We start from the raw sequence: 12,784 nt of genomic DNA, 5'->3' as shown, positions 1-12,784 counted from the left end.
GCATGGTGGCTCGCACCTGTAATCCCAATACTTTGGGAGGCCCAGGCAGGCAAGGAGTTCGTTACTGGCCTGGCCAACATAGCGAAACCCTGCCTCTACTAAAAATACAAAAATTAGCGAGTGTGGTGGCGTGCACCTGTAATCCCAGCTACTCGCGAGGCTGAGGTAGGAGAATGGCTTGAACCTGGGGGACGGAGGTTGCAGTGAGCTGAGATCGCACCACTGCACTCCAGCCTGGGAGACAGAGTGAGACTCTGTCTAAAAAAAATAATAATAATAAAAGTAGTACACAATAAGAAGGTGTAACTGACATGCTCCAGAACAACATTCGGGCTTTGAGAAGAAAATGCTTAGCACATATAATAAAACATTAACTCTATTATGCTTCAACACCAAAATGTATCCCAAGCAGTTCGAGGACACTATGACTATGTTTTTTATGCCAAGGGAAATGAAGCAAGCACTGGGAGGGACAGAATTCAACTCCGCACAGTGCAGGCAACTTTATTTCACTCACTAGGAGTTTTCAGTTTGGACAGATTGAATCTACAATGGGTTCCTTTGCTCTAGCTGGTTAAGGAAAGGCTTAATGGCAGTAATCTCTTCTGAACGAATGCCAGAGTTTGTACAAGCTGAAAGTATTATTGTCCGATAGGTGAAACCGAGGCTCGTTGGCATGATTTATGAGGCCTCTACAATATAGCTCCAAACTACCTTTCTAAGCACCATTACTTCCCAGTCCCTGATGTATACTAGACGCTTGTGGTCATTTTCGCTTCTCCAGCTTTTAGCACCTACTGTTGCCTTTAGGGAATCCCAAGCTCCCTCACTTGATTACCCATTGTATGTCTATTCATCTTTCATGAATGAGCTTGAGTGCCACCTTTTCTGTTGAAGCTCTCCCTAACATCTCCAGATGTAATCAGTCCCTTTTCACATACTATTTGACTCATACTGTAACATTACCTTATTAGATTGCAGTTAGCTCTACACTGAAGTTTTGTCTCTTTTCCCTACTTAAATGGTCCTTGAGAATAGCAAGCATATTTTCATCTCTGTATGATAAAATCCAAGAATATCCCTTGCTGCTTATGCATTTGTTGAAGGAATGAATGACAGCATAGAAAATGTCATTTTTAGAAGGTAACTATCAGCCCACTAAATGAATCACTGATAACATGAGTGGGCAGTTTTATTATCCATCCAATAATAAATGTACAAAAAGCGACATCATTTCAGTCAAACATACATTTATTGAGCATCCAGTATGCAGCAGAGAATAAAGCAAGGCAGTCAGGACGCCTCATCATTGAGTGATGAATAAATCCATTCTCAGGAAAATCATCTCATTCATTCATTCATTCATCCATTCATTCATTCAGTGACAAGTGCAAGATACTCTCTTAGGTGCTAGGTGTGCAGTGGTGGGGTAAGAAAAACATTAAACAAATACATACATAATTATTAAACTATAAATTATGATTAAGTATAATTAATCATGAAAAATAATGATAAAGTACAATGAATTGATTTTTTGGGGGGTCAGGGGTGATGCTCTGAGGAAATGATATTTGAGGGACCTGAGGGATAATAGGATGCTCTGGGCTTAAAGTGCAGGCAGCAGGCACTCTGGGAGAGGACCAGAGGAAAGGGCGGAGGAAAGAGGATTGAGAAGAGGATGGGGTGGAAAGAAAGGGAGATGGGAAATGAGAATGTAGAGAAGTAAGGAAGAAGGAGAGTAGGGAGGACTGGAACATTCCATGCAAGAAATAGCAAAGGACATATCAGTGCTCAAAGTATAACAGTTCAGTGTCTCCAGAGCATACAATACAAGGTAAGGAGAGATAAAAAATTAGATCAGAAAGGAGGAAGGAGAGCTTATAGAAGAACAATATGGTCTGGCTGTGTCCCCACCCAAATCTCATCTTGAATTGTAGCTCCCATAATTCCCACGTGTAGTGAGAAGGACCCGGTGGGACATAATTGAATCATGGGGCAGTTTCCCCCATACTGTTTTTGTGGTAGTAAGTAAGTCTCATGAAATTTGATGGTTCGTTAAGGAGAAACCCCTTTCACTAGGTTCTCATTTTCTCTCTTGTCTGCCTCCACGTAAGACATGCCTTTCACCTTCCATCATGATTGTGAGGCCTCCCCAGCCACGTGGAACTGTGAGTCCATTAAACCTCTTTTTCTTTAGAAATTACTCAGTATCGGGTATGTCTTTATCAGCAGAGTAAAAATGGACTAATACAAAGGCCCTGGGCACAGGGCCAAGAAGTTTAAACTGTATCCAATAAGACATGGGAAGATAAGCACTCCTAAAATATCTTTGAAAATCATTTCAAAAAATCCACATCTCACAGACATCCTGTTAACCATTACTGTGTCTCCCAAATAAAGCATTCAATAAAAATCTTTAGGATTTCCATATCTTTAAGGATAAAGAACACTATATTAAGTTTGTCAACGAAGCAGCTTTCAAAATAACCCTTATCTTAATTTAAACTTAACTGCGGTTCAACAGTCTCACACATTGGCATAGGCTTTTAAAACAACATTCATTGTAGAATTTCTTTGGGTATTTTGGAATTTTTATTTTACATCCACAGTTTATGTAGGCTATGGAGATTCTAATTTTAACATATTTAATGTGAGTCACAGAAACTGCAACTAAAAGTTGACTTATTCATTTTATTTTTAAATTTAAAATTCTTAAATATCAGGCAACTTATATGGCATAGCAGCAATAAAAGAATAAACGCAATATAATGGCTAAATAAAAGCAACTTCTCCAAAATTAGTGAAGAAATGAATGGATGAAAGAAAAGTGGTTGATTACTTAGCCAGAATATAAGTCTCTCTCTATATAAATACATACAAGTATATATACACATTCATGTAAATATACACATATATGTAAATGAATACTTCTGACCAAATGATGAAAATGAGCCAAGTTTGAAAGACTGAATTATTAATAATTTTATGGCAGTGATCAAAGATTTGTATCAATGCATGCCCTTCTTTCTTGGTAAACACCACCACCAAGCTGAAAATAGGTTTGTGCTACCTCCTCAGAGACAGTCACTAAACTACAAGAAGAAACAAATTACTTCTTTTTTTTTACTAAGCAAAACACAAGGACAAAATTACATCTGAGCTCCACAAATCAAACACAAAAAAACAAAAAATATTGAGATTATCCCAAATACCTTCTTTAAGAAGAGTATGAATATCTTCCATATCACATCTGATTTTAGCTCTGCAGTTTAACAACTTCTTATCCCAAGTTATTAAGACCTCTTTCTGACATGCACCAACTTCTTCATAGTCTAATTTAACTTTTCTGGACTGGAGTTCATCTCTGCTTGCTAAGGAAAAAAGAATTTATGTAAGACCAATGTGTTTTTAAAATGTAAAATTGTAAACATTTGATTGTATTTGTAAAACCATACCAAATGACTTTCAGGAATTAACTGGTAGTATATCTTAAAAAGAAAATCTAAAACAAATTGAGGATACATGAAAGGGTCTCAAGCTTTGAATCATTTCATGTGAGAAAAAAATGAGGAATAACTTCCCAAGGAGGTTTTACTCTGTATCTTACATATGGTAACTCTGTTAAGCATAAAAAGTAAACCATGTTGATCACTCTATAATTTTCCACTTTTTTGACAAATGTGATGGATAGCCCAGGAAATGATAGCTCACATCATCTTAAATACCACTGAAGTGTTAATATTTTATATGTGCCATACATGAGCAAAGACTCATGCTAATCTTGATTTGAAAAATATATCACCATGATAACATGATACATTTTTATAACTGTTTCCAGAGTTATCCACACTGCCCTTAATAACTAATAAAACTAGCTTATGTGTTCCTGTGTTCGTTATTTTCTCTTTCGTTTGTTTTTGTTTTTGCTTTTTAGAGACAGGGTCTCCCTCAGTACCCCAAGCTGGAATGCCGTGGTGCAATCATAGCTCACTGTAGCCTCAACCTCCTGAGCTCCCATCTCAGCCTCCTGGGTAGCTGGGACTACAGGCATGCGCCACTACACTTGGCTAATTTGGCAAACTTTTTTGTAAAGATGGGGTCTCGCTATGTCACCCAGGCTGGTCTTAAAATCTGGCCTCAAGCAATCCTCCTACCTCAGCCTCCCAAAGAACTGGGATAACAGGTGTGAGCCACTGTGCCCAGTCCTCTTGTGTTCATTTGTAATAAACTTAAAAAGGAAAATCCCTTTCACTGAAGTTAACACTAATTCTATTTTTTAAATAATAAATAATTCTCTCTAATTTGATGGTCGAACATACATGCCCAGAGCTCGTTAAAATAAATGTCTATAAAAGCAACCAGTATCTTGATTTGGTCTTTATCGTGAAAAATTGATTTGAAAAGAGAAGGAAGAGCGGACACAAGAGTATACTTCTTCTCTTCATTAGGATCACGGTGGACAGGAACGTCTCAGAGCAATCTGTATTCACGCATGCTCACAGCGCTTGGCCACCTTACCTCCTGCAACACAAATCTTTGTCATGCATCCCAAGTCCTCGACAGCACAAAAACAACAGCAGAATGAAAGTTACTCTTTACTTAGTGTGTTTGAAACCATTTCAAAAGACTTAAAATATCTTATAACAAACTTATTCAAGCAAGGCAGTAAAAATTCTTACTTAAAAGTCCAGACATAACCTAAAGATAAGTCACAGTACAAAACTATTCCTTCCGGATACCATAGATGGCTTTCTAACACGGTTTAGCTTGGCTGTTTGGCTATTTGCCTTATAGTTCTCTGATAACCAAATAATTTTTTTAAAGGTGTGGGTTTATTAGGACTAAAAACAAATATACTCCTATATATAACTTTACTAATTATTTTCTCCACGATGGACAAAACTTACTTCCTTAGGGTTTTTCTCTAATCTTCTCTAGATTATTGTTCATTTAAAATAATCATAAGAATCTGCTTATGTACCAGCAGCACACCCTGAGGATAAAATGGTGAATTGGGACAGTTAATATCTACCCTTAACTGTTTAGAAAAGACTAAAGAACTATCAAGAAATAATTATCCATTGGTTAGAATTTTCATAGTTTAAACTATTTTTTATCTCTGTTATGTAGGCTGAGAAACAGAGAACCGATAAAGGTTTCTGAGAATGTATTCTAAATGTCACCTCCTTTCTCACCCTGCAAAATTAGAGAATATAACTGACCTCAGAATACACATGCAGCCATTTATGTAAAACATTCCATTTCCTTATATTTACATAGCTGAGAAATACTGTGGGGTGCTGGGGAAAGCCCGAGAACCATGATGAATAAACCTGAGTTTTGGTACTTGCTCTGCCAACATGTCACTATTTGACCTTAGGTTAATTCCCTACCTTCCCCGAGCCAGTCACTACTTCTGCTGTAGAATGAAGAATCTAGCTAAGTAATCTCTAAGACTATTTCTATTTCAAATAGTCTATGATTCTGAAACTATTCTTTGATATTTAATATCAGATTTTATTTGTACATACTCCCAAGTGAAATATAGTTTCATGCATTAAATTTTTTGAGGGAATGATGACCATCTTTTCTTCAACCTATTTTCCTGAGTTAGTTCAAGATATAACCACTTGCTTACAATTAAGAATTCAATTTCTTTTGAAACCTGTGAAACCTCAAGTGAGCAGACCATTTATCGCACTGAACTCTTAAAACTATGCTAATGACAATTCATAGCGTTTTTAATTTTAAAGAAAAGAGGATATATTTCCAAAGGATATTTAAAATCCTATGTACTTTTCACTCCGCCAACAGCAATTTTTAAAAATGTGCTCTTGCAAACTACATATTGTTAAAATAAAAAATTGAATTGAATCATAGGTGTAGTAACAGGAATTTTAAGGTAAATTATAAACTCAGCAATGTGGAATACCTGCACTAAAAAAGCTTTAGGAAAGACAACAAAATAAAAGCAAGTGAGAGAAATATCTAAATTATACTTATGCCAATAATCTTAAAGGTCAAACGGACCACTTAGGTTAAACGTTTCATTTTACAAGTGTAAAAATGAAGCCCCTTCAGGTTAAGTGATTTTCCCAAAAGAATGAAATGTATACATTTTTGGATTTCTTAGCATCTCCTTATATGCGGTTCTATCAGTACTGGAGTAAATTACATCATTCTTTCAAAGGCTGAAAAACACATTCCAAAGCATTTGGTAATCATAAACTTAGCAATAAACCACCACAAACAGTACAAAATCTGTTATAAATTATTTGATTATAAATATAATAACTTGAATATAATTTTGTTAAATAGAAAATTTACAAAGCATTAACAAAAAATAGGAACAGATTTGGCTTGATAACAGATAATTACAATTAAATAGTTAAATTGAATACAATGTAAGTAGAATTTATTTGAAGTAGGCATATTTCTCCCATTATGAATGTAATTAACCTGAAACTTGAAAATCACATTCAAAGAAAAAATTTGCTTTCTCGTATTTAAGGATTTTTTAGAAGTGACACTAAGATAATAAACTTTCAGACACATCAAATACATTGATTCCATATTATCTACATTCTATTTTACCTAAATATACTCTAAGGGTTTCTTATGTCTTAAATCTATTTAAAATACAAACCCATTTAAAACAAAACCACAAATATCTTAAGCTGACCTTTCCCATGTTATAACCACCTCACAAAACGGAAATCAACAATTATAATCAGCAGATATTCTTCTTAAAGTGTGCATACGGTCCAAAACTGAGTGCAGATGGCATGTATGGGGAGAGAAAGGTAGGTTTAACCTGCACCCTTCAATCATAGCATCATAGCATTTAGTCTGTTAGAATGGCTAACCTTCAAGTTTCTGGTTTTCTTTTTCCATTCGAAGCAACAAGATTTGTTGGTGTATAGCTTTTCTCCACAAGCTCCTCAGTTCTTTTGATTTCTTTCTTTCTTCAATCTTTTCTGGGTCATCCTCCCCAGACAGGAATATAACCAGCGGTTCCTCCTCCATGGTTGGAGAGAGAGGGGACAGTGGCAGCAGCTCGTTCCTGTCCAATCCATCTGCCGAGAAGAACACAGTGAGAGGCATTCCTTAGCAGTAACCCAGACTACACAAGTTTCTGGAGAATTCACATTCTCATCTGATCTTCTACACTTCAAAATGTCACAAAGCCGCTTTCCCCGTAACTTAGTTTCTGGAGCTAATATTTAAGCGAATTCACTAGACTGAATTCCCCTTCTAGATTTCCCTGTCATGATGAAACAAAAGCATAGGTCATTTCACCACTTCTTCTTTCTACCCAGAGAGCTCTGTAAGATAGGTGCCCCAAAACTAACTGGCCTCTCCTGAGTCCAACACTTCTGCAATTTACTTACGTATATTCTCTGGCTGTGAGGAACAAGAAAATTAAGTGGCTAGGGATCAGTGATCTCCAAAGGTCTACATCGATCATCAGAATCCATCAGAAGCAGAGCCAGTGAGCAATGCTGGGTCTCTCCTGGCTGAGCACAGTACTCCGTCTGCTCACTCCTCCTGCAACACCTTTTTCTTTTTCAACTTTTATTTTAGGTTCAAGGGGTCCATGTGCAGGTTTGCTACATGGGTAAATTAGGTGACTCTGGGGTACGATGTACAAATGACTTCACCACTCAGATCCTCCCACCCTCCAACCTCAAGGGGGTCCCAGTGTCTAATGTTCCCTTCTTTGTTTCTATGTGTACTCAGTGTTTAACTCCCACTTATAAGTGAGAACATGCAGTATTTGGTTTTCTACTCCTGTGTTAATTCTTAGGATAATGGCCTCCAGCTACATCCATGTTGCTCCAAAGGACATGATTTCATTCTTTTTCATGGCTGTGCAGTATTCCACGTGCAACACTCCCTTAACAGGTGACTCATTCTCTCCCTTCCTACTGCCAATGATTTTCCTATTAACAACCATAATCACATCTCTTAAAACATTTCAATGGTTGCTTATATCCCAAGAACAAATTGGGACTAACACTTAAGTCCCTTCAGATTCTGGTCTCCACTCAGATTTCTAGTATCATATATCAATCTCCCATTCTTTGCATCCATCATGCTGAATTTCTCATGATCCTCTGATCTGAAAAGTTCACTCAAATGACTCCAGAGCTTCGTCATTCCTTCTTTCTAAAGCACGGTTCTTCCAGCAACGAGTTTAAATAAATATGTCATTGTTCTGTGAAGCTTTTTCTGACCATCTCAGGCAGAGTTAACTTCATCTTTATTAATACCAGTTGTTTCCTTCTATTTTTGTTTTTATTCATTGACCTCTGCCTTTACTCTTATTATTTACTTCCATATGTTTTCCTGTTGTTGTTTTAAAATTTTAAAACCTGGCTCAAACTAGCTTTTTGAGTTGAACACTCAGTATAACTAATTTTTGGCCTTCTTGATTTTATGTAAACACATTCATGGCTTTTAACGGCTCCCTAGATCCATTTTAATAGGTAAGACTCTAATCATCGAATTTTCTTCCTACTAGCTTCCAAGAGTAGTTTTCTATTCCCAAACACATGTCATTCTACTTGTCTTCTAATCCTTGATTTCTTTCTTTTTTTGGCATTGTGGTCAGATAATATTTGTATAAACGATCATGGTTATCTGAATTTCAAAATGATTTACTTAAAAATCTTTGTGGACAGGTACATAATTACATTTTATGAATGTTCCAAGTGTGCTAAAAATTAGTGAGTTTTCTCTATAGGAGGCAAAGTTCTGTATAAATATTAGGTCAAGCTTATTTATTTGTGTTACTCAAATACTATTTATGTTTAATTTCTAAAGATGAATATGTTAAAATCTCCCACGGGAGCTATTAATTTAGTGATTTCACTCCAGAATTCTTTTAGGTGTTATTTTCTAGCTCTCAAAATTACATCATTATGTATGTTCTCGTGATTGTTCTATCCTTTTGTTTACTGTTACATGTGCTTTGCCTCTTTGGATGCTTTGGCTTTAATTTAATAAGTCAATTAATCAAAAAGAGCTGCCTGTGCTCTCTTTTGCTTAGTATTTGCCTAGTGTATTGTATACATTCCTTTATTGCTCAATATTTCTACATCAGTTTGTTTTATGTGTGGCTCTTATAAAAGGCTATGTTGCTTTTCTAATAAAAAGATCTTTGGAAGCTGAGGCAAGATGATTGCTTGGGCCCAGGAGTTCAAGGCTACAGTGAGCTATGATTACACTGCTGCAACCCTAGCCTGGGCAACAGAGCAAGGCCTGATCTTCTGGGGCAAAAAAAGAAAAGAAAAGAAAGAAAAAGGACATACAACTTCTTTCCTAGCACTATCACAGTTCCCTCTACCTTGTGGAGTAGGCCCAAGTACAGGTTTTTGGAAACTCTCTCACTCATTCATTCATTCATTCAACAATCAGGTATTGACTGTCTAATGTTTTCTAATGGTACCTGAAAGAGAAACCATTGTGTCACATACAGAAAGTAATTTCTACACGGTCATCACTTCAATCTCTTTATACACAGCATTTGTATTCCATTAGCTAATTTCTGACACTCATAGGGATGAATTCCTTGCGGAGCACCACACAGACCTTGCTGCTGCATTGCTGAGGGTGATTTGTTCATGGGAGAAGCAACCCTGAGGAAAATGCGCTGCCGCCAGGAGATCCGGCGAGGAGTGACAGAGGTTCCTCCCACACTTAGGGACTCATTGCTGCAGGTAGACGAGGTCCTTTTCCTCCCTTCTCCATCACTGTGGAAAGCAAATACACGTATCACTTGTAAGGAGAGCTGCACATCAAGGCACTTCACAACCAACTGGTAGCACAAGCCATTCACAAGTTCCGTCACGGGCAAGCACAAGCCACAGGCAACATGGAGCAATGCGTCACCAGGCACACTAGTCACCCAGGCCACCGCATCCTGGGGAAACAGCAATCTAGGCCACAGCCCAGTCAAGAGAAGCTCCCCTGTTTCTACTCATTCCTTAGCAGCCAACCAGTCCTAGTTCTAATCTGAGGAACAGAAGCACTTATAAGGAGGAATACAGGTTGCTTAAGTCATGAACTCATGCTTTGCTAAGGAAATAACATGAATAGCTTATTCAAAACAAGGTAAATATTCCGTAAAAGGCTCACAAAGTGCTTTTGTTAGAGCTCTTATAGAACATGTCAATAAAGACTGTTTCTAATTGCCTGTGACTGTTAAGATCTGTCTCTGAATTGTCAGCCACCAATAGTTGGATCATGGCAGAAGATAACCTGAATATAGGCAGAACAGTCAACCTTGGGATTATTGTTAGGTGATATACTAAGAAACAACTGGGGTCAAATAAGATTGGACGGCTACGTTAAAAAATAGATCTTTTTAAATTTTTATTGACTTATTTATTTTGTGAGATAAGGTCTCATTTTTTCACCCAGGCTGGAATGCAGTGGCACAACCACAGCTCATTGCAGCCTCCACCTCCTGGGCTCCAGAGATCCTCCTGCCTCAGCCTCCCGAGTAGCTGGGACTACAGGTGCACACCACCACACCTGGCTATTTGTTTTAAAAAATCGTCATAGAGACAGGGTCCCACTGTGTTGCCCAGTCTGGTCTCCAATTCCTGCGCTCAAGCAATTCTCCTGTCTCAGCTCCCAAAGTGTTGGGATTACAGACATGAGGCATCACACCCAGCCTGTTAAAAAATGTTAACAGATTTCTTTATAGCAGTACTTGTTAGAGACTGTTAATACACTGGCATGCATTGTACCTCTCCAACAGGGAAACAGTGTATAGAAATTCCCTAACTTATTGAAATTAATTGACTCTAGAATCACCTCCCTCAATTTTTTTTTGGGGGGGGGGCAGGGAGGAATGTCACATCATTCTATATTAGTGCATAGGAAAATGCTCCTCTACTGTAAACATTTCATTTCCTAGAAAATACCACTTTGAGTTATGATGGTCTATCTGCAAAAAAAGGTCAGTATGACTCAAAATTATTTTTGAGATCAACTATGTTTGCTGCTGGAAGACCTCACAATAATTGGTGCTGTTAGTGGCAGGGATATCTTACATTTTTAAGTTTCGTAGTCTAAGTTTGCCTGAGAGAACGATGAGGATACCAATATTTACAGGTGATGATACCAACAAATGAAGGTATAAGACTTCTGATGGAATCAGAAAGGTCAGTGCTGAGGTCAGAAACAAAGCTCAGCCAGAACAGCCACCCTCAGATACTCAAAGGAACTCCATAGTGTTGAGGCAATTAATAGTGAGAAGAGCAACTCAGCAACTGCCTATCGTATCTTTATTTACTCAGTCAATTCAGTTAGTTCTAGTCTGGATCTGTGTTATGGAAACATTACTTCTGGACTGACTAAATTAAAGTTAAAAAAAGACTTCTGAGCTGCTGTGCAGACAGTAAGTATTATGATGTGATACCTTAGAAAGTACAGTACTTGATACATATATCTCAATATAGTCAAACTCTGGTTATTGTATATCCTGGATAACATTATAACCCTAATACGTGCCCATTGTTCAAAATTCCTGAGGCGGTGGCCAGGAGCTGTGGCTCACCATCTGTAAACTCAGCACTTTGGGAGGCCGAGGTGGGCAGATCACCTGAGGTCAGGAGTTCAAGAGCAGCATGGCCAACATGGTGAAAACCTGTCTCCACCAAAAATACAAAAAAAAAAAAAAAAACTTAGCTGGGCATGGTGGCAGGCGCCTGTAATCCCAGCTACTTGGGAGGCACGAGGTTCTCTTGAACCCAGGAGGCAGAGGCTGCAGTGAGCCGAGAATGCGCCACTACACTTCAGCCTAGGCAACAGAGCAAGACTTCATCTTAAAATAAAATTATAACTAAAAAAATTTTTTTAAAAACTCCCTGAGGCTGGGCACAGTAGCTCACACCTATAATTCTAGCACTTTGGGAGGCCGACGCAGGTGGATCACTTGAGGTCAGGAGTTCGAGACCAGCCTGGCCAACATGGCAAAATCCTGTCTCTACTGAAAATACAAAAATTAGCCAGGTGTGGTGGTGCACGCCTGTAATCCCAGCTACTCAGGAGACTGAGGTGGGAGAACTGCTTGAACCCAGGAGGCAGAGGTTGCAGTGAGCCGAGATCACATCACTGCACTCCTGCCTGAGCAACAGGGCAAGACTCTGTCTCACAAACCAAAACAAAACAAAACAAAAAAAAATTCCTGAAATATTGAATATATATATATATATGTTTTTTTTTCTTTTACTTGCACTTTGGAAAACATTAATGCAAGTATTTCCCTTTTAAAAATATGATTCGAATGTTCTATATATAATAGTGACAACCCAATAAATACTGTTGAAGTACTCATTATCTTCATTTTTGTAACACGATCTTGCTGGCAGTTATTTGCTAAATGCCCAGTTCATAGGTATATTTCTAGCTTCTAGTGTAGTAATGCGCAAATAATAAGCACTCAAAAATATCTACTGAATAAATTAATATTTTATAAAACTAAATAACATATTAACTCTGAAGGTTAAGTGAAACAGACAAAAATATTGGCTAGGCTAACATGTCAGGAATAAATAAAAGTTCTACCTTCTTAAAACCCTTTATTGGGAGTCAAGTCCTAATAGCTTTGTTTTTCTAAAGTGTGTTCTGAACTGTTGATGGCACTGGTAGGTATTGACCATGGCAATGCTGTTAATAAACAACAAAAAGCATATTTTTTCTAGTAAGTGTTATTCCTTTCCTATATAAAGGTATCTAATTTATAATTTAAGCTTTGAAAGCTAAATGAAAT

General features: G+C 37.6%; 1 protein-coding gene across 3 annotated transcripts in view; it reads right to left on the bottom strand.

Annotated features, from left to right (window-relative positions):
• The window catches only part of TBC1D4 (TBC1 domain family, member 4), a 90,488-nt gene that overhangs the window by 19,386 nt on the left and 58,318 nt on the right, over window positions 1–12,784 (bottom strand). For 2 of the 3 annotated variants that reach the window (XM_011972012.1, XM_011972013.1), the window contains 3 exons: window positions 9,595–9,755; window positions 6,867–7,076; window positions 3,213–3,371 (listed from right to left, as the gene is read on the bottom strand). In XM_011972012.1, the coding sequence (XP_011827402.1) occupies window positions 3,213–3,371; window positions 6,867–7,076; window positions 9,595–9,755 (530 nt within the window). The remainder of the gene's footprint in view (window positions 1–3,212; window positions 3,372–6,866; window positions 7,077–9,594; window positions 9,756–12,784) is intronic. The other variant, XM_011972014.1, reaches the window with a different exon arrangement.

This window comes from Mandrillus leucophaeus, unplaced genomic scaffold (assembly GCF_000951045.1).
Source record: "Mandrillus leucophaeus isolate KB7577 unplaced genomic scaffold, Mleu.le_1.0 Scaffold126, whole genome shotgun sequence".
Taxonomy (NCBI): Eukaryota; Metazoa; Chordata; class Mammalia; order Primates; family Cercopithecidae; genus Mandrillus; species Mandrillus leucophaeus.
Note: the sequence above shows the minus strand (reverse complement) of the source record. Positions and strands in the feature narration are given on the sequence as shown.